This window comes from Oculina patagonica, chromosome 1, assembly GCF_052425735.1.
Source record: "Oculina patagonica isolate OP01 chromosome 1, crgOcupat, whole genome shotgun sequence".
NCBI classification, from domain to species: domain Eukaryota; kingdom Metazoa; phylum Cnidaria; class Anthozoa; order Scleractinia; family Oculinidae; genus Oculina; species Oculina patagonica.
The window spans coordinates 9,463,959-9,485,826 of NC_135758.1; the positions used below are offsets into that span (position 1 = coordinate 9,463,959).

The 21,868-nt window shown below is 41.0% G+C and overlaps 1 protein-coding gene and 1 pseudogene across 2 annotated transcripts; one reads left to right on the top strand and one right to left on the bottom strand.

The window, feature by feature from the left end:
- The first annotated feature begins 13 nt into the window (after nucleotides 1-13).
- Nucleotides 14-13,436, top strand: LOC144656644 (uncharacterized; annotated as a pseudogene). Its single transcript, XR_013571342.1, has 8 exons — nucleotides 14-740; nucleotides 2,482-2,729; nucleotides 3,348-3,582; nucleotides 6,472-6,656; nucleotides 7,218-7,341; nucleotides 8,224-8,345; nucleotides 8,846-10,096; nucleotides 11,110-13,436. The product of XR_013571342.1 is annotated as an uncharacterized LOC144656644 (transcript).
- A 152-nt stretch (nucleotides 13,437-13,588) lies between these two features.
- Nucleotides 13,589-20,969, bottom strand: LOC144656275 (dapdiamide synthesis protein DdaC-like). The gene is made up of 5 exons (XM_078516511.1): nucleotides 20,840-20,969; nucleotides 19,477-19,527; nucleotides 18,145-18,708; nucleotides 17,040-17,246; nucleotides 13,589-16,085 (listed from the first exon to the last, which is right to left on the bottom strand). Exons 3-5 carry the CDS (start codon nucleotides 18,703-18,705, stop codon nucleotides 15,681-15,683), a joined length of 1,173 nt encoding a protein of 390 aa, XP_078372637.1. The 5' UTR covers nucleotides 18,706-18,708; nucleotides 19,477-19,527; nucleotides 20,840-20,969; the 3' UTR covers nucleotides 13,589-15,680.
- Between the last annotated feature and the right edge of the window lie 899 nt (nucleotides 20,970-21,868).

The window sequence follows — 21,868 nt, forward strand, 5'->3', positions numbered from 1 at the left end:
GACATTTGATGCAAAATGGCGGACGGCTTGAACTGAATCTGTTTTGTGTTGAGGAAATGTTTTGCTCGTAAAATCTTCGTTTTTGTTTCATTTCTGTCTGTTTGGCTTTTCTGTGTACACCAATTATCGATCAAGGAAGAATAGAAGCCAATTGACTTCAAACAAGAGCGGACGGACCGGAGCTGAATTAAGATGGCATCTTCGTGTAGTTCCGCATCGATGCTCAAACTGGAGTCTTCAAATCGCAAATCACTTTGAAAATAACGCATTATGCTACCCTCTACGAGTCTACCAGATGATGGAACTATTAGTTCTCAAAAGACCGTGTTCAAACCCTGCAAGCTTAAACTTGTTTATGTTTTTGTTGTTGATAAGCTTAGATTGTAATCTTTGACAACCTAATCGGCCAACGACAGGGAGAGAAATGCTTCAGAATAATTCAGTTCTGGAGAATGAAAGTCAGCGCCCAGAAGAAACACAGACTGATGACTTAATTAGTAACAATGAAGAACTTCCAGATGAAACAATAATTATTGAGCAACCCCTTGATCTAGAGTCAAAGAGGACCTTTGATGGAGGGCCTCTGATAGTGTGGGGCTGTGGAGAATTTGGTCAGCATGGTCATGGACATTCTGAAGATGTACCCTGTGGTGATGCTGTAGGAAGTCCCCTGTGGCTGGGTCAAGACAGGATGGTCGTCGATGTAGCTTGTGGATCAAGTCACACCCTGGTCCTTACAGGTTTGAAATCACAGCATCTAGTGGAGGGACTCCTCATTACTGAAAAAAGTAGTGTTAAACCAAAGGTCTTAAATCCGGCCCTCTCCCCTACTTGATGGCAAGGAACTAAGAGAGAAAGGTCTTAAAATCAATCTCATACCTCAAGCCTTCATTCCTTACTGTGCAGTCACTTGTTTCTCAACCATTGGTCAAAGGGAACGAAAACTCCATGTTCAAGGTTGTCTGAAAATTTTTCAGACTCCCTTCCTCGTCCCCCCCCCCCCCCAGTGTATCTGCCACTGCTTCTTTCCAATTATAGTAAACAATGACAATGTATACATAATATACAAATTGAAACTTTGCATCCCTGCATGACTTTTTTCAGCCTCCACAGAATACTTGAAATATGTTCACGTACCTTAGGCTTGTTTCAGTGTGGCAAAAAGAGCAAGGAGAAAATGCTGCAATTGACCATTTAAACAAAAATAATTGATTGTGCAAATTAATTTTCTTTCAACTTTTCAAATTATCAGAAAAATTTTCATCACACCTTCTACAAACTATAAACCCTGACTTATTAATTCAGTTAAACTTTGAATTTTGGATAGAGTGTTATAATAACACTAATGATTTTAAATAAGAACTTTTTTTTGCAAAATGGGATGAATGGCGCTCTAGTGGGGTGGTGGACAAAACACTGACCCCCAGTCCATGGACTACCCCCATGGACTACTCAAATGGACTACCTAAAATGGACTACCCCTAAAAAATGGGCTACCCCTTAAAGTACTATTCCGAGTGTGTACTACTTACTGAGTTGTTGTTATACGCACATAATTTGCACTTACTTCGGTTACTTTCGACAACTCTAGCCGCCATTTTGAATGAATTACACTATACATCTGCTGACCTCAAAAAGCGAAGACTCATGCCCAGACTCAGCACTATTTTTTCCTTAGGATCTGTCTGCCTACCGGTTCTGTTCTCCTCGCTGCGCTGCCAAAGTTATTCATTCAAAAATTTTCTCTGGCCACCAAATGTTTAAGATGCGTCTCAAGCAACTATCTGATACTATTTATAAAAGTTTGGATCTTCTGTAGTGCAGTGCAGTGCCTGTTTTGTCTGTCTCTAAGAGTCCAAAGATTGATTGCTTGATTTGAGTCTACACTTTCGTGATCAGCGGATGTTCATTTAGTATAATATATTCAAAATGGCGGCGAGAGGGATACGTACGGCTTGAAAATAAACAAGGTAAGACGTAAGTGCAAATTATGTGCGTATAACAACAGCTCAGTAAGTGGTACACACTCGGAATAGTACTTTAAGGGTAGTCCATTTTTTAGGGGTAGTCCATTTTAGGTAGTCCATTTGGGTAGTCCATGGGGGTAGTCCATGGACTGGGGGTCAGTGTTTTGTCCACCACCCTCTAGTGGCTAGCATGCTGGACTCTGGATTGCACAGTCTGGGTCAGATCAGCCCTGGTTGTCACTACATTGTGTTCTTGGGCAAGACACTTCACTCTCATAGTGCCTCTCTCCACCCAGGTGTATAAATGAGTACCAGCAAAATAATGCTGGGGGATAACCCTGTGATGGACTCGCATCTCATCCAGGGGGGGAGTACAATACTACACAAACTATAACTTACAAACAGGGCTAAGCTCGGGCAGTATGGGCTACTTGCCTCAATGTAGACTTAACCTTACCTGACACCTTTGCACAAGGTTTGCCAACAAGCCATTATATTTGTTTGTAACACTCAGATGATAACAAGGTTTACAGCTGGGGAAACAGTAACAGTGGCCAGTTAGGAGTGGGTACCACAGAAACCAGCCCTCATCCCCGCCTGCTACACCTGGGAGTGTCGTCAGGTACTAAGCTGAGAGGGATCACCTGCGGAACAAGACACAGCTTGGTATGGACACAAGATGGAGACTGCTTCAGTTTTGGGAATAACTACAGTGCTCAGTTAGGTTATGATTTCAGGAAACCTGATTTCAAGGAAAACCAGGTAGGCATTTATATTTTAATTTCTTTAATTTTGTACCTTTTTTAGATAGGTTGTTTCAGTTGCCCTTTTTTATTGGTCTGAAAGTCACATGCAAGTTTAGTGTTATTATAGTACAGTGCAGCTGCCTGGGTGCTGAATGCCTGCAAGGCAACAGTATCTTGAATATTTGAGGGGTGTTCTGGGCTTTGCTTTGCACATTAGTGCTGTTTAAGCACTGTTGTTGAGCAAAGTCAGATTGATCCAGGTGAAAAACACTTCCAATTCCCGCAAAATCAGCCATTTTTACTGATCGTTTTTCAGCGAAATTTTGCCAAAAAAATTCCCACAAAATTTGACTTTTTCCTGCGACCTACATGTACTGTATATGTATCAAATGCCCTGTAGTATTTTCTCTGCAAGTGTCTCAGTAGGTGTAACTACTGCATAGGTGTAAACATGTACATGTATGTGTGGACCTGGATAGCTATGAATAATTGAAAATGAGGGATGAATGTCAATATTTTAGGGTTACACTATATACTCACTATACACCTGAAAATCAACATTATTTAATTTAAAGTTGTAGTTCTTCATGACATTGTAATTTTGTACTATTAATTGTACTATCTGTATATTTAGTCACAGCCAATATTTGTGGACACTCTTTTACATCGCTCAGTTTCTCAAGTGGCCTGTGGAGCGCGTCATTCTGTATTTTTGTTTACAAATGGGCAAGTCGCTGTTGTTGGTGTGAACAACAGAGGTCAGATTGGATGTGGTGATACAGTAGATGTTATCTGTCCTAAGACCATCCCCGATTTACCTGCAATCTCAATTATTGCATGTGGCAATAGTCACAGCATAGCTGCTGATGGTATGTACTGTGATTGTATTTATTTAATTCATAACAACATGAACAATGTAGATATAAAAAAAAACCTGTTAGTTATTAGTTTTATTAATACACTGCATGCATGTACACTAGAATTGTAGACTGGTATTTTCTGAATCATATTGTATGTACGCAGGTATATCAGGGCTATGAAAACGGTGGTGGCTTATTTATACGTTGCAATTTTTTTGGTGATTTTGTACCAAGAGAGCTCCCATAAAACTGATTCAATCATAGCATGTTCCGGGCATTCAGTTAGTTGGGGAACAGTGTGAAAAACAGGATAAGAGTAAAAAAACGGTGGTTGGAAAATTGGTGAGGGGCTTGGGGCAAGGCACCCCTCCCCTTATTTTTTGTTTACCATTTTGCATACTGGTAAGGGTCCAAAATTAGAAATAAGGGAACCAGGCAGTTAATCTAGTAAATGTAATTTACAATTGAAGGGGCAAGAGCAAGAAACGCACATCGAGTTTTGGCCAAATTGAAAATTGTCAAAAACAACTCCAAATTTCACACGCAAGTTCGTTTACGTGTGCTCAACACTGCCCTGTATTTAATTTTGCTGGTCTTTCCTTCGTTTTCGAAAAATAACACATGCAAAAAGACAAGGTTTTTGCTGGCGGCATATTAAGGAATTTTCTTTGACAAACGTTAAACAAAGGAACCCTTTTGTTCCTTAAAACAATGAAACCAGCAAACGTTTTAAGGATCAAACTATAACTCAAACAACTCTAACCCTAAGGTTAGGGTTAACGTTCCAAATTAGGGTTTAAGCGCTTAACCCTAAGGCAAAAGCGAACCCCGAGGCTCAGGGTTGGGGTTAGCGTTTTAAGTTAGGGTTTCAAAATCAAGTTAAGGTTAGCGTTTCAAGTTAGGGTTAAGATCCGAGTCGGCCTTAACCCTAAGATCGCGCTTTTCTTGCCGTAAGCTTTCACTCCAGTTTGCTTGCGGTTAGCTTTCACTGCAGCCTGCTTGCGGTTAGCTGTTTTTTGTTGTTTGGGGCAACACTATTTTGATAATTTTTCTCGATAAAGCGCCTGCACAACAGTCAACTTCTGTGACACGCGCGCCGTTGATCCGATTTAAGGAAGGCCAAGTAAATGGCATGGCGAGCGTGCTCAGCAAAATCACATTCTGCTGGTTTTCCAATTACATCTTGCTTTTGCTTTCAGTAAAGCACTGTTTGCTCTCCCATCTCCTATCCTTACATTATTACATCACACAATCTAGATCTACAAGACCCTGCGCGCGTAATCAAGACAAGATCGCACGCACTTTTTGACCGATCCATACGTGCATATTTAATGAGGTAGCGAAAACAAATTTGCGACGGGAGGTAGCGCTCCGGGCACACACAAATATCTTATAAGTCTAAAACCAGGTCACTTCTCGGCAACTTTGTCGCGCAGCATCCAAGCGGACACTGCAAAACTCGCCTTGACAAAGTTCCCGGCAAGCAACTCTCGTTTTAGGCTTTTATTCTGCCAGGCTCAAAACTACCTTGGTTTGTGCAACGTTGTTCTGGAGCGCTAAACAGCGCTGTTGTACACAACAAAGGCAGGAACATCCCTCAGTTCTTCGAGCGATGCTTTTAACTTACGTATTTAATGATGTCTTTCAACCACCTGGCAGCCGCACTTACGCTAAAACTAACCAAAGGCTTTGATTTTCAGGAACAAACGGCCATTTTTTTCTCTTTCCTCTCACATGACACCTATCAGGTGACATCGCGTCACAATGTGTTATCCAGTCCTTTTCTTAAAGCGAATCCTCAATCTGGCGGCTAGAAACTAAAAGCATGGCTCTGACACGTTTTTCAACCTCCCCGGACAGTTAAATAACGCTAGAAGGAAAGATTTACACGCGATGTGTCGAAAAACTCATACTGCTAGCTGACTGTGGAGAACGTAAGCTTTGCAAAACGCCTTTGTTCTTTGCATACGTAATTTCTGAATAACGAAGCTAGATCCAGCCAATTTGAATGCAGATCAATGTTTAGCACACTAAAATGAACTTGGGTGCGAAATTTGGAGTTGTTTGTGACAATTTTCAATTTGGCCAAAACTCGATGTGCGTTTCTTGCCCTTGCTCCTTCAATTTATCTCTCTTCACATACTCTACTTGTTTGCCACTAAAGAGATGGCTGAGTTTTAATGTGGAGCGAGATCTTCACTGATGACTTACAGACAGCGTTTAGTATTGCTGTTGGTTATCTCTGATTAGTTGTTGCTCAGTTAACTTTTTAATTTTTGCACAAAGGTTATAAACCAATCCTGACCAAGTTATTAATTCAAGACAGAACATTGTAGACAACTGGTAGTGTTTTTGGGCTAAATCTCAAAAATTTGCTGAACAAGGATAGAATCTAAAGCTATGTTTACATGGGACTGAACCAGAACCATTCTGAACCAAACCGGACCAGATTATCTTTTGATTACCTGCAATCGTTTGGAGCCAATCCAGAGCTGTTCCAAACAGTTCCATCTAAACATGGTCTGGTACTTTGTTGGTTGTTTCCGGAACTGTTATGGTATGGATCCAAAACTGACCTGCATTTTACACCAGTTTTGAATCCATTTGGCAACCTTGTTCCCAGGTTCTCTCTCTCCCCGCGTCCATTTGGATCTTTTCCAAACCAGCTTCTGAATGGCCCCTTGTAAACAGAAGGCCTATTTCAGAACGCTTCCATTGGGATCCATTTGGAACTGGTCCTGTGTAAACATAGCCTAGAGCACTGAGCGACATGTCTGACTGTTTACCCACACTGAATTTACAGGAAATTATAAAATAGCCATACAATTAAACATGTACATGTATTGGTAGCAGAAGATTAGTGTGACATAATGTCTTTGTGTGTGTTAATATATGTAGTTCATGGCAGTGTGTATGTCTGGGGATACAGCAAAGCCTGTGGCTTCAAAACAGATGTTTTGTCGCCCTCCTGTGTCTACTCATGCAGTGAAGAAAACAGCATAGTGGATATGGCTGGTGGTGACTCACACTCCATGATTCTTACATCAAGTGGCAATGTATATTCATGGGGTAACAATTTTGAGGTAAGAAAAAATGTAATCAAGGTTGTGATATTTTATCTGTTTTATTTTTTTTTTCTGTAATAGCACATCATCCTTATCGTGTCTCCAAAGTTATTCCACATACACTGTAAACAAACTCTGCACAAAGGAATTAACAAAATAATTATTATAATTTTTGTCATAATAAAATTATTGGACGTTATTAATTAATTAGGGAGTTACTGTATTATTCAGCCATTTTTAATTTATTCGGGCATTATTATTATTGCTATAAGTTATCGCAGGAATAACAGATAATCAGTTTAGATTTAGAGATAAGAAAACAATATTCAGTAAGGGTCACAATCTTGGTAATTTTAGAGATTAGCGATAAGGGATGCTGTCATCAAACTACATTGTAATAATAGGGATAAGGCAACACCCCCTCCCCTCCCTCCACAAGCGTAAGAAAATCTCCTACAGTGTAAACAGGCACTTTTGTGTTGCAAAGCCAGGGTGTCAAATTTACTGGAGGTCCCACTGTATTTGCATTTAGCGTATAAATGCCACAGTTCTGTGTAATATATGTATGATAAATTTTAGGGTCAACTGGGGCATGGAAAATCTGTGAAGTTTCTCAGCAAACCAAAAGAATTGAATTCAAGTCTTCTTCCAGGAAAAGTGCTCAATGTGTCTGTTGGTGAAAACACTTCTGCTGCAGTTACTGGTATGTTACAGTGGCGAACATGTTGACTTGAGATAATGTCTGATAATTGACCTCTTTTATTCTTTATGGCAGTTAGTCATACAGCAAGTTGATACGGCAGACTGTGGTCAACTGTGATAAATAGTACCATGCACAGTCATGTACTTTAACTTAGACACAACTTAGTCAACTTACTGCGGCAAGTGTATGCAGTTCGGGCTCGCGCGCATCATGCATCACGTGTTCATGAGCTTTTAAACAGCTTGCGAGGAGATAAAGTCCCTTCAGTCAAGTCGTTGTGTTTCTTGATGATATCCCACTAGCCTGTTCAGGCGTTCGATTAGTTGCTCCCTAACTAACCGAACGCCTGAACAGGCTAATATTCCACGTCAGAAACAAGATTGGTCATCGCAGGCTACTCAAGCGAGTAATGAAACGTTTCACGAGAATCGTATCGAGACAAAACGAGACATTTCCAAAGAAACAAAGCGCGTCTCGAGTGAAAATAGACTTGTCTCGAGAGAAGCACCTCTCGAGACATTGTCTCGAGGGAAACGAGACGCGGCTCAGAGAGAAACCAGACGCGTCTCGTTTTCAAGAAGCGTCTCGAGAGAAACGAGACGCGTCTCGAGCGAAAATAGACTTGCCTCGAGAGAATAGAGACGCGACTTGAGAGAAACGAGACGCGTCTGTATGTACAGTGTATATCTCGAGAGAAATGAGAAATGTCCAGCATAATCCAGGCGTTCAGCAGCGCGAAGAACGAACGGCGAATATTAATTAGTCGCCCCAAACTCCTTGCCTTTTTTCTTACTCTCCGTTTTACGCACTAACCGAACGCTTCGAGCAGACTAAATCACTTCATATGAAAAGTTACAAACTTTTGTGTTATTGTTTCTGTAGAGGATGGCGAGTTATATCTGTGGGGCAAAAATGCAAGTCAGGTTATCCGTGATGACGAAAGCAGCAGGTTTTTCCAGTTTGAGCCATACCATGTTCCTCTGGGAGTGTGGAAAGCCTTGAAGGTTAGTTACTGTGACAGTGTGAAGATTTACAATTTAAAATTGTAATACCAGTAGTAGTTTTACTACCATAATTTTATGGCCCAAACGCCTCAAAACGCATGAAATAAGATACGTTCCAAAGAGCTTTGCACTTTCTTGCGTTGTGTCATATACCTAACAGAGCCTTGCATCCCGCCAAGTAAACGATAGGTTTCCTTCTGTCCCTATTTCAAAAGAAGGCCCGGACTGGTGCTTCGTTTTGAAACAGAGGCAAAATGCAACTTGAAATTCATTGGCCTATCACTATCAAGTCCAACGTGCATCACATTTGATCGCAAAGTGAAGCAAGTGAACTTAATGAGTATATTTTTTCCGAGTATATAAATCGGACACTTACATGTACGTCTAGTAACTTGTCGCCTTGATTATGTCATAAACGACTGAGTAAGAAGAAGGAGACATTTCGAAAAATAAAAGCTTGCACGTACACAAAGATTTTATGTGTTTAACTTGTTTTGCAGGTTTCTTGCGGTTCCTGGCACGTGGCATGTGTGGTTAAAGCCGATCAGAGAAGTAAGATAAAGGAAATACACGAGGAAAAACCTGAAATAACCACAAGTAGTGCTGCGATTGCAGTTGAGGGAAGCATTTCTGATAGTGTGAAAATTCCCATGCACAATGAGCAGGAGATTGAAATACATGTAATCAAGGAAAACAAAGCTGTTGTTAGTGAGAGGTCCTCTGAAGACAATCTGGCGCCTGTTATTAGCCCCATTGATAACGAACAACCGTTCAACTATCACAGAGAGACTAGCGATGTAATCATCGATGAAAATCAGGCAAGAAGCGAATCAAACCAGACAGTCGTGAATGCTGAAGAAAAAAACTCAGTGAAACACAACAATGAGCAGGTTAATTCTATGGCGACAAAAATGGTGATGGTGAAGATTACCACGATGAAGAAGAAGACGAAAATAATGGTTGTGACAGTAGGGCTGTGGGTGACACGAAATGTTTCGATCCAGTGGTAGAAAATGGTTTAGAAGAGAAACCTGCAGTGATTGAGAATAGTAAAACTGAAGAGGAAACTAACCATGTGATTAAAGTAATGAATGAAGAAAAACCAGCTGTCAGTTCAAACCTACGAACATCACGTGAAGATACTAAAGCAGGAAAGACTAATGAGGATTTTGGCAATAAATTAGCCCCTGTTACTATCAATAAACATTTTGACATAAGCCACGAAACTTCAAGGATAAGTGATGTTTTAACAAGGGATCACGAAGTATCAACTGTTAGCGATCTTTTACGTGAGGTTTCACTTAAAGAACCGACAACATCAGCATCTACTGAAATCTTGGAATCGAAACAACTAACTGAGAAAACTAACCTGGACCACCCGTCCAAAGAAAATGATGACATTGATAATGGTTTTGCAGCGTTGAACGGCAAAAGCGAAACTTTAACGACAGCTTGCGTAACGGAAGAGAAGCCGGTTATTAAGAGCATGGATAGTCTTGTAACAAGAACAAGAGCTTGCTCTGAACAGCATAGCAGTACAGAAAGTGCTCTTGTCTCGCAAGACATCGCATCTGCTCTTAGAAGTGGATCTCTTGAAAGTTTAAGGCTTCATCATCAACACGAGGATGCGAAGGGTTCAAGACCCAGTCGGCTTACCTACAGCCCCCCTGCTAACTCACGGAAGCTCGGTGGGACATTTGAGAAGAGAGAAAAGACCAGCCAGAATGTTACGTCATACATCCTTCGATGTGGTGGGTGATATGTTTGACTTGTGCGTCATGTATATATCATTGAATTGTACCTTGGAGGTGCAGTACAGCAGTCGTGTGCGTATGACGGAAATGGACTGTAAGTTATATCGAAATGGTGTCCCCAGATTAGATTGAAGTAATACCGTAAAATTCCGGTTATATGCCCCCCCCCCCCCCCCCCGCGCTTATAAGCCCCCCTGGTTATAGAACCATCTTCCTAGAAACAAAAAAAAACACATCCGGTTATATGCCCCCCCCCCCCCCCTGGATATAAGCCTCCCTCTACTTTATGACAGTACTGAACATGGCTAGATGTTGTTTTATTATGACTTCGTAAAAATCTATGCTAATTAAGACCGGGAATCCAAACCTCCTCCACCGTTATAATTTTCTTTGTTTTAACTTGGTGAATCAATAATGAGTTTGAGAATTTTTAATGACAAATTCCCATCAGAGACATTATCACATATATATTTTACCTGATTTTTATCTTCTTTTTGTTTACTTTGGTTACCGCTTGACCAACACAGCATTTCATTTCTAGCTTTCGTAGCTAGGGATTATTAAAATAATAATAACCCACCTAGGAAATTTCAAATAGGAAATTTGAATATCGTTCATTCAAGAATTATAATAAGAAGGCGTTTGTCGATGATCTTAATCAAGTGCCGTGGTCAGTTGTTAGTTGCATGGAAAATATTGAGGATGCTGTTGTCCTATGGGAACGTCTATTCTCTGAAATAGCAGACAAACACGCACCTTTGAAGCTCAATCGTGTCAAGGAAAAAAAAACTTCATGGGTAACCCCAAAACTTGCAGAAATGAAATGAGATAGAGACTATCACCTTGGAAAGGCACGCGCTAACAAAATAATTATCACTGGAGCATGTACAGAAAATTTCGGAATAACACCAATCGCGAAGAAAGGAACCTGAAATCGAAGTACTTATTTTGGCTTTTCCACCTCTACTCGACTGTTCTTGACAATATTTTTTTTTTCATTTCTTCCACAGGAATACCACTTGCCTAACCAGCCTGTGCACACGGTGGATATCAGTATGACACCTTACCATCTCCGTCCCCACCCTCCCATGAATCGCACTCAATCTAGCCCCAGTCTCTACTCGTCAAACCTAATCAGGAGTCCACTGGGTGCGAGAAGGAAAAGTTCCGCGTCTGCAAAAGCTCCCAGACCTCCCACGTCCGGTGTTAACAGTGATGAGAGTCTCCCACCCAGGCCCCCAGCTCGCGGCGTCAGACGTCCTGAACTGAATCCCGTGTTTTCATCCGGGACATCCTGGCGGAAGCGGAAGTGAATGTAGTGAATCGGTTTACGTGGACCTCATTGTTCCGTCCACACTTATGCCTTTTTGCAAATGCGTTTTTGCCTATCGTCCACCCTGCTACGTGTTTCGTTGATCGAAAACACTCATCATTTTCATCGAAAACGTATACATTTGGAAACGCCGTTCATAGTGCGAAGCATTTGTATCAGTGTAGCCGGCAATCTCGTTCCCAGAGCCTGTGTTCCCCTTCACCAGCGGTCGGGAAACTCAACAGCTCTGGACGAATCAAAACCGAAACCAGGAAATCCTGGTTCCGGTTTGATTATGCGCGTGCGCCGGAGATTGTGGTGAAACGAACAAGTTTTCAACAGCCAATCAGATTCAGACGCCTTTGCGGCGGGCTTTCAGAATAGCCCAGAGGTCCCGATCCCTGACGCAGACCAGAAGGATCGCGGCCTCTGGGGACGAGATTGTGTAGACAGCTAAAACGGAGGCATTTGAGAACGCCGTGTTTCGATTGTATCGGTGTTGACAATAAAAACGCATCGACAAAAGTACATCAGTGAAAACGCGTTACAGCGGAACCTCGATATAACAAAGGGCTAAGGGACTGGCAAAATAAGTTCGCTATAACGAGATTTCGTTATATCGGGGTTCTTTATCATATATTTTACTACTACTGAGGCGAAGAATATCGTTCGTTATACCGAGGACTTCGTTCGTTATATGGAGCTTCGTTAAATCGAGGTTCTACTGTAGTGTGCGAAAATGTGATTGGGTAACAAAAGAAAAAAAAAAGAAGCAAAGCTAGTTTTTTAGAGAAGACTTAAGGCTCGCGTTTTCAGATTTCTGGCCCAGATAAAATGTGAAATTGAACAATATTCTTCTAGCGTGGAGTTCTAAATTTGGTAATCGGAGAAATATTTTATGCATATGTTCTACTTGTAAAGAAGACCCCGTTATCTCAAAACAACGCTTATTTTTCAGTGATGTACAGTTGCCTAAAATGAAACTTATTAACTAGCTGATATTTTTACCACTACCGTAATGGTACAACTTAATCTTATTGACTAAATATGTAGGGCGCTATATATTTAAAGTTTGAGAATGTTAAGTATACAATGTCACATCGATGTTATTTAATTAATTGTAAAAGAAGATAGAGTGTATTTATTACACATTAGAATTTGGTAACAAGTAAAAGTAACTATTTAAACTAGGTATCTTCTTACAGTGTTTTTACGAAAAACAACTATTTAGTTTAGTCCAAAAATAGACGTTCTTTTTTTTCTGAGTTTTACAAAAAGTAAATCACCCGTTTTGGCCATGATGTGGCTGCCAAAATTTCTAAAAGATGAGCTTATTTGATCATTTGTTCTCACATTAACAATTTAAGCTTTTGGCTGAAGAGAGTTTTTTATATATATTTTGAGTTCAGCATTTTCAATGCAATTCATTCCTTTTTTTAATATAATAACTTTATTTGAGGGCAGAGGCTAAACGTTCTTAACTTTCAGACAGTTTTGAACCTGAAATATTCATAACATGTTCGTATTTTCCTAATTTGAAAACAGTGACATTGCAGTAAATCGCTCTGAAATGTATCCGAATTGTACACGCACACGTGCATGTCACTGTCACGTGATGACATTGGTTCCAAAGTGGGATTTGTACAAATGTTAATTGTCTTGTTTTATACTGTAGACTCATTTGATGCATCCTTTAAACTGATTTACCATTTTCTTGGTCTCGTTCTTAGTATGTTCGTAAATTTTTGTCCTCTCTTAGCCTCGACAACCTTATCAAAAAAAAAAAAAAAAACTTTTAAAAATAGAGTGTAGAGTGACCTTACGGAAAACCGTGAAACAAATACCAGGCAATAAGATTCTATAAGATAAATTCCACTGTTTTAATTTGTTTCATTTTGCTTTTTTAACAGCTATACCACCGATGTAAAATTTGCTTTTTTGTTTGTTATTTTGTTCTCCAGCTACATAGATGTATATTATCAAGTTTAATTTTTATTTGTAGAAATATAAAGTATATTTATTGGGTATTAGAGTTTTGCGATATGCCATATTAAACTATGAACAGTAAGATTTGTATTTAAGTGGCCACATCAGGGACCCGGGGGGGGGGGGGGACTCCCATATTAAAGTGACGGGGATGCTCGTCGGAAATTTTGAAAAGAACCCCTAAAAGAGACCAATCTGGGCGTGGCTCAAGCTATTTTAGACCCCTAAAAGATACCAAAATTCTGAGAAAAAGAACTTATATTTGTATATTTCTTCGTGTGCAACCCTAAACGAGACCCTGACGGCTAAAAATATTGTCATTTTCGTGCATTTTCCCCAGAACACCCTAAGCGAGACCCAAAGTCCGAAATTTATACCCCTAAGCGAGACGACGAGCATCCCCGTCACTCTCATATGGGAGTCCCCCCCCCCCCCCCCGGGATCAGGGAACGTTTCATCATTTTGTTACTCTAGACTTGCCAATTAAAACGGGATTTTAGAAACAGACGGTGTTTGTCACTGTGTGCTTATTCAACGCGTGAACGAGCGCGAGTCTAGTCGGTATTTTCTCTTGTTTCGCTGCCACAACAAGAAACGTGAAGCCTGGAGACGAACAATATATGATTTCAACAACTACTACAGCTAGAAACATCTAGCTATACACATTTAATTTTCTTTTCTACAACTACCCCCCACGCACGCTATAACGGTATAAAGTTAAGGCCGGACACTGCAAACTCTTTCAACATCGCACTACAGTTAGGTTTATCGCTCAAAACCAGAATGCAGGCGTGTACATCCGTTTCGCCCTTGCTGGGGATACCTGTTCCATATGTATGCTTCTAATCATTCTAGAAGAGAGCTTATAGCAGTGATTGCAATTGGTCATCAGTCAGGCCACACATTGTGTGAGGCAAGTGACCAAACAGCAACCTCTTGCCAACAAAACATGCTACTAGTACTGTGGCAACAGTACCAGTACCATCCTTTCACAACGACCTCATTACTACTGGTATAAAATAATATACTCAATAATTTTCTTTATAATATATTTATATAGTTATGACAACTTCATGGTATATAGTGTACGGTTGTCCGGTCATATAAAAATACTTATCAATTTCAACCACTATAATACATGTACTAGAAGATCAATTGCATAAATCAAAATAACTTTACTGAAGGGACGTCTTAAATGGAGATATCTAACCTCCAACTGCTCCATGAACTACCCTAAAATGAACCACCTACTCTTACTAACTCTAACCCTAAAGCTAGGCGTTTGGTAAAATTCATTTAAAGGATTCGTGTCCATGTTGTATTAGAATTACAAACCCTCGTCTTCAACGGGAATCTCTAAACCCAATGTTCAAGACCGGGCCGGTTGTGGTCAAAGAACTTATCCCCGAGTCCATGGACGGATCGACTACCCTAAAATGGACTACCCCTAAAATTAATACTACTAACCCTAACCTTTAGAAGAAGAAAATGGTTATGAAGCCCTGTAAAATTCTTTGTAATTTGTTTGTCTTCGTTTTTGTTGCCTTAAGGGTGCACAAAATACGATAGGTTTTAGCAACTAGCCAATGGAAACGTTACGGTAACGTAAGTGTGTAGACCTTTCAACATAAATCTTATCCTTTTTTCTTCAGGTTCCTTTAACGATTACTGGGATTTATAACTCTCTCCTCCGCAGAAGCTCCTTCAGTGGGGTAAGGCGAAAGACACCAAAAATGAAAAATAGGGGGAGCGCGGGGGACGACAGTGTGACCCGCGAGCTTTCGTTTCGATTCTCTCCAGGCTGCGCGCGCTTACTTTTCACCTCTCCCCATTTCGCAGCCCGTACGAAAAATAAGAGGCCTCTGCGGAGGAGAGAGGATTCATAACGACTTGTCTCTATTAACGTTTCCTGAACAGAATAATGTTTTGTTTGCATGTTTGTTTGTTTGTTTGTTTGTTTGTTTGTTTTTCAGTTATATGTTTTCGATATTTTAGAGATACGAATGACTTCGGCAGAGAAAATCGAACCACAATCTTGTGCAAATTCGGACGAAATCAGCTTAGTTCCTTTGTTTTCCGTTAGTGAATTATTGATGACTTTCAAAATTTGATCTACTAAAAACTCATTAAAACGCTTAGCGTTTATTTAAACCTACAAAATGATCCCACGATGTGTCTTGTCCATTAAGTCCACCATTTTCGTCTCTAGGAGCCGCTTGTTTGGACTACCACTGAGGCACTGACCTACGAAACAAAGTCTCATGGGACGAGAGTGAGGGACGTTCAGAATGTCAGATATGCAAGTATTTTTCTCTCCCCAGTCCACCCAATTCGTCCATGTTGAACGGCCAAGTTATCCAGCGCCAACAAATCTCCAGGTCGCCACTGAAAGCCAACTGCGCATGCCCAAAAAGTTGCCCGGATGTGTTGTATCACTTCCGGTTCAATCGCACTTCCGTCTCCATAACACGTGGTGGAGGGGCATTTATCATCGGGGATCCCTTTGCCGATAAAAGTTGGCATCGCCTGGTAGTAGGAGCTGTGCATTGCTGTGGCTTGATTGAACCAGATTTTACTTCCGGTCAGCGGATGACGTATGCAGACCGATCTGTTTTGCCACAAAAATAAATCCTGGGTTGAATTCCAGGTGACATGGTACCCTTTCTCTAAAGCTTTTTTCTCCGCTTCCTGTAAAATCAAACAACACAGAAATCTTTAACTTCGAGACGATGCAACCTTATCCCCAGGTCCCCACCTAACCGGTCTAGGCCCTGGGGACTAAACTAACAAAATTGGATATATTTAAACGATGGCCATTCTCTATTTTCACCCGAAGATAATAAAATTCTCTGAAAATTAAGCCGACTCGTCCCCATTCGTTCCCGGCGACGTCCCCCCTAAGCTTGTCGGGAGAGTTCGCCCCGACCGCGGTCAAACGACAGAAATATGCAAAAAATTGGGAAAGTACTTCAAAGATAAGGTTTTAATTTTTACAGTTCAAAGTTCGATGCATTAACACGAACCTAGTGACTCCTCGACTCCCTCGTGTGTTAGCTTCTGGGAAACAATGCGTGATTTAGGCGATGGAATTGGAGGAATAATGCGTGACGCGTGACTTACGTAAAATGAGCACGCGTAACATGCGAAACGAAATGGAGGGGTACGGGTCTAAATAGCAAGTTACTTGTATAAATAAATGCTTGAAATGAAAGTAAAGTAAATGGGCTATGCATGATGCATATATTTGCGAGACATCAGTATGTGATATGTTTTGCCAGCTCAGGGCCGTAACTAGGCAGAGGCAAGACGAGGCACTTGCCTCGTCTAAATTTTTACCCAAAATTTAAAACAAAATATGTTTTGTTGAGAAAATTATCCCCAGTTGAACAGGATTGATTTTTCTCAAGAAATACCTCGTGAAAAATGTCTTAAAAAGATATTCGTAGCTTCCAGATTTCAAACTTTTCTAATCACCAAGGGAAAAGCCCTGGGAAGGAGGTTGGGAACCCACTAGCAAGATCTTGCCTCGTCTATGGCAAACGTCTGAGTTACGGCCCTGCAGCTAGGAGTAAATCAAGCATTCATCTTTTTAAGAATCAAGGTACTAGCAAGGGCAAATTTTCGTCAAGTAAAAAAAAGTACCTCTTTACTCTCGGTGGTGAAAAGGTGCTGCCAATTCATATAATCGTCGTGTGACTTGTCAGGCATATAGCGAACATATCGCACTTGTTTCTCTTCGAACTTCCTCACGACTTCAGGATCCAGTTTGGATAGAAGTTCGCTGTTCTTGACCAACGGTGTTTCGCCACCGCAACCATCATCAGCCTCTTTCAAGCAGTAAAAGAAAAGCTAAGAAAGAACAACTATTAATTAGTAGCTATTTCATTGAGGTTAGGGACTACAATCCCATTTAGGCGACTAACAGTATATCCAGTATGCTTCGAAACTGATTGGCTTTGACAGAGGACGGGGATGGCTTTAAAAACCTTCCTAAATGACACGGCCAAAAACTGAATGTTTTTTTTTTCTTGTTAGTGAAGTAATTACTATAACAATTTAGTTGCTAAACAACTAGAGAAATAAAAGTCGAATACATATTCGACTTAAAAGCATTCGAGTTTCTATCTGACAAAGGCTATATTCTAAAGTAATTTTAGATTGAGTGTTGAAAGTAATCCGGAATTGGTTTTGCACCACCTCTGTGATTGGTTTAAAAATCTTGCGCCATCTACTCAACCAATCAGAGGTAAAACCAAATGAACCAATCGCGACGCGCTCACACACGTCTTCCCGCGCTTCGTGTCAGCTACATGTGCTTGCTTCGAGTTTTAATTGGTTCACTGGATTGTCTGTGTAGTGTTTACTCCTATTTTGGATAAATACCTTAGCTATGAGATAATCTGTAATCATTGGTTGGCACACCTTAACCGCAGCCACGTGATTATGCCATTATATCATTGTACATAGATTAGTTGATTCAGTTCTAATAAAGCAGTTGTGTAAGCACCTTGGCCTGTTTCACAGCGTACTCTAAAGTGGTACCTCGAACCCTAATACACAACAGTTTGTGTCCTATGTGATTGGCAAAAGTGGTTACGGTAGTTTGGTTTCGATTTTACGACACTCATAAGAAATTCGCTCTAATCAGTAAAAACACAAGACTAGTATTAGCCCTTTCCATAACCTCACGACCCTTCCTCGCTGTCTGATAACATTTCGTAAAAAAAGTGTACGATTACACACGTACCTTTTTGGGGTAACTACCAAGATAAGACATCTCGTTGTGCATATCAATAGTAACTTCCATGGGATCTTCGCTGGCGGTATAAGTTTTAGCATTTTTGTCAACTTGAGTGCGAAACGCTGACCCACCCTCATACACCAAAGGCTTCCATGGAATTTCGTTGGCGATGGTTGAGAAGTCATCGGCTGTTTTAGCCGGCAGACCACGGAACAAAATTGCTGGGGTTTTTGGGTGATTTTCCTCGACGAATTCCATACATCTTGCAGTCAGTTCAGCAAGGGAGGCATGGTTAGGGTTTTGGACGCGTACACCGAGCGGGAACGAGTCTCTTGGCTCCGCTAGAAATTCTGGAAAGCCACCTTCTGAGGAGCCTGGGGTGAACTCTCTGTCTCGTAACTTCGTCTTGAATTTGGTCACCAGCTCCTCTTTTGGTATTGGTTCAAAGATATTAGTGGTACTTTGCATTTTGTAATTTGAAACAAAGCGAATTATATGAGCCAATGGGACCTTTCTGGTACATATAGTGCTTCCTCTATGAAGTCGAAGGGCTTGACACAGCACCATGATCTGTTAACGAGGACATCACAAACGACTTTAAATTAAATAACGTTACGAGCTATGTTTTGTTTAAATTGATAGGAGGGCGCTAAGAATTGTTAGGGGCCTGAAGGGTAAAACTGGGAACTGGCATTTGGGCAAATTTTCACTGGGTAAATTGGATTTGGGTCACTGGGACTGGGAATCACAAGCAAAAAAACAAACAAAAAACAATAGAACTAGGAATGGAGTTTGGAAACTTCAGGAAAACAATAGGCTGGGAATTGGATTGGGAAAAATTTGGGCTGGGTAATGGGATTTTTATTCCCCCCCCCCCCCCCTCCCCTTTCAGGACCCTCAATTGGGGCGTCGTCGTCGTCGTTGTTGTTGTTATTGTTTGCGCGGGCATGAGGAGGCACAAAGTCGGCAAATTTGATACTTGGATAATCTGGTAGGTTCTCCTGGGTTCTAACCTCGTACCACCAGGAGACTATTTCACGAAAAATTAAAACTCAAACTTGTCATGGACGAAATCGAGAACTTCAAAACCCAGTTAAAACATGGCAACTTGATTTTAATTTGCAAGTTGTTCGAGTTTACTGCTCTGTCAAACGTTATTATTGCTAAGATGCGCTGGAGAGATCGAGAACATTCGAAAAAGAAAAGCGTCCAAATTGCGTGACTTCATTTTTGCGCGTGACTTACTGTTAGCACTCGTACCCTGGCGAAAATCAGTCACGAAATTCATGCAAATCTTAAGTATAAATGTAACATTGAAAACAATGGCTATACACTTACTGTGTTCAGTTTCTCGATCCAAAAGGGCAAAGGCGATAACCTGAAATAAAACTGAAGAAACTTCCCAGTAAGACAAGAGCCAGACGAACACGGATACAAATTGGGTAAACTGGGGCAAAGCTCCAGGAACCAGGGAGAAACATTTCAGCTAAAATGTGTTCCATCCTTTACTTACTCCATTCTTTGTTAATTACGGACTAGATAATCTAGTATAGTTTTCAAGGTCATTCCCATTTTGTTGTTGACTTATTATTATCCAGTTATTTACAGCTTCCTATGATAGAGAGACCGAAATATAAAAGCTAACAGGTTTGATCATATTGCGTAATAGAGGTCACGGTGAAAATATTAAAGAGTTTGCATATTTTTGGAAAATTTACAGTTTGATTTAGGAGACAGTAAATTATACTAGAAAATCGTTAATAAAAATGCCTTATGCTACTTCCACTGTCTATTAGTTGCTGTCTGTGCACTTCATTTGTTTATTTGAAATTCGTATTTCCTGCTCTCTCATGTTAGCTCATATTCGCCGTGACCGCTATCTGCAATTACGCAATAGCAAAGATATTGTTGACGTCACCTATTGTTATTAATGTGCCAACCAGAAAACTATTGGCTGGCGAAACAGAAAGTTCTTCTGTTCAAATTGTTGGACATTTATATAACAAAGACAATGTTTGTAAACAAATATCTTCCCTATATGCTCTTGCCTGACTGCCTGACTGCCTGACTTAAATCACAGCTTAAAATTTGGGCCGCCTATGTCTGAGGCAGCCGTACAATACAAATCAATGAAATCAATGTGACTTGCTCGAAACCTCAGCCAAACGAGTTTCAAGCCAGTAAAATACATTTTACACATGTAACAAATATAATCTAACAGAAACGTGACAACAGCATCGCCTCTCGTGTCACGAAATCCACTTCTGGTACCGGTTAGCTACAGCTACCATAAAAGCATACTACTAAAGAGATGACTTAAGCTAGGACTCTTTAGAAATTCTGCCTTATGATTGTTATCCTAATGCCTAACTAATCTCAGTTATTCAAGTCTTCAGGGAGAAAAACAAACACCGGCGAAAGGAAATGACGAAACCCATATTTCCTCGTATTTTAATACGGTGAAATATGGGTTTCGAAAAGCGCTTATTTCCATAAGCGGCCACGAACACTTTCAAGGGGCACAATTTAGACTTCTCTTTTGTTTCTTATCTCCCATAAGCGGACACCCCAAAGGAAAAACCCAATAATATTAGCCTCGATCGTATTTGAATCGGTAATTTTGTGTTCGCTTACGGAAACAATTAGCCGGACACAGGATCTCAAATCCCTGCATCAAATTGAAAACTTTAACGAGACCTACCTGTAAAGTGAAGTTTGATTTAGATTCTACCGAATCACAAACTGGTAACGAGGTAGAATTCGCCAATTTACATCGATATTTTCAACATATCATATCGAGACCCCGGATCGAGACCAAAATTATGATAATCACTTTGCCCTTAAATTAGGTTAATCGGTATCGTGGGTCGATCTCGACCCAGAGTCTTCGGTTTCTTTACCGCGCGGTCAAGTAAGATGGCGGACGCAGGCGACGGTAAAGACGTAACAGTGTATTGATTCGCCCGTTGGGCATAAACTGTGGTTTCCTGGAAAACATAAAACGACGATCGAGGATTGACGATCAGGGATTCGGGCTCAGGACTCCGGGCTTGGGAATTCGGGTTCGGGAATTCGATCGAATTCGAGATCTGGAATTCGGGACGGGCGGGCGGGGGGGCGGGGGGACGGGGGGGACGGACGGGGGGAAGGGCGGGATCGGGCTCGGGAATCCGGGATCGGGAATTCGGGCTCAGGAATCCGGGATCGGGAATTCGTGCTCGGGAATCCGGGCTAAGGGCTAGGGAACCGGGAATGCGGGAATGGGGGATCACTAATTCGGGATTGGGCATTCGGGATCAGAAATCGGTCGGGGATCGAGGATCGACGAGAAAAAAATGTTATTTTTTTCAGTAAGTTTATTTTTTGGCCGTTAAATTTCAAATGGCTAGGCCACGTTCATTTATGTAACTGCCGTTTTTATTCAAATACATCACCCTCCCCGAGGGATAAGTTGGAGTCCTTCAGGCAAATATAAATTAATGAAAATTTGATTTATTTTGATACAATGTTTTAAAACAACAACGTGATGCGTCATGACTTACATGACGTATGTCCTTATCCCCCGGCCCCGACCTAGGTGAAGGAAGGGACTATGAGAATACAGAGCCCCCCCCCCCTTATCCCCCCGGCCCCGACCTAGGTGAAGTCAGGACTACGAGAATACAGCCCCCCCCCCCCCCCCAAAGCTCGAACCGGAATTTAAAAATCTCATAAAAGTGTTAATATAAAT

Bases quoted from the DNA above. Each gene is read 5' to 3' on its own strand.
- LOC144656275 (XM_078516511.1), bottom strand. From the start codon at position 18,705: ATGGTGCTGTGTCAAGCCCTTCGACTTCATAGAGGAAGCACTATATGT. The intron at 17,247-18,144 runs GTACGTGTGTAA...GTTCTTTCTTAG, and splicing joins TTGGTAGTTACCCCAAAAAG to CTTTTCTTTTACTGCTTGAA. The intron at 16,086-17,039 runs GTACTTTTTTTT...TTGATTTTACAG, and splicing joins TCACCACCGAGAGTAAAGAG to GAAGCGGAGAAAAAAGCTTT.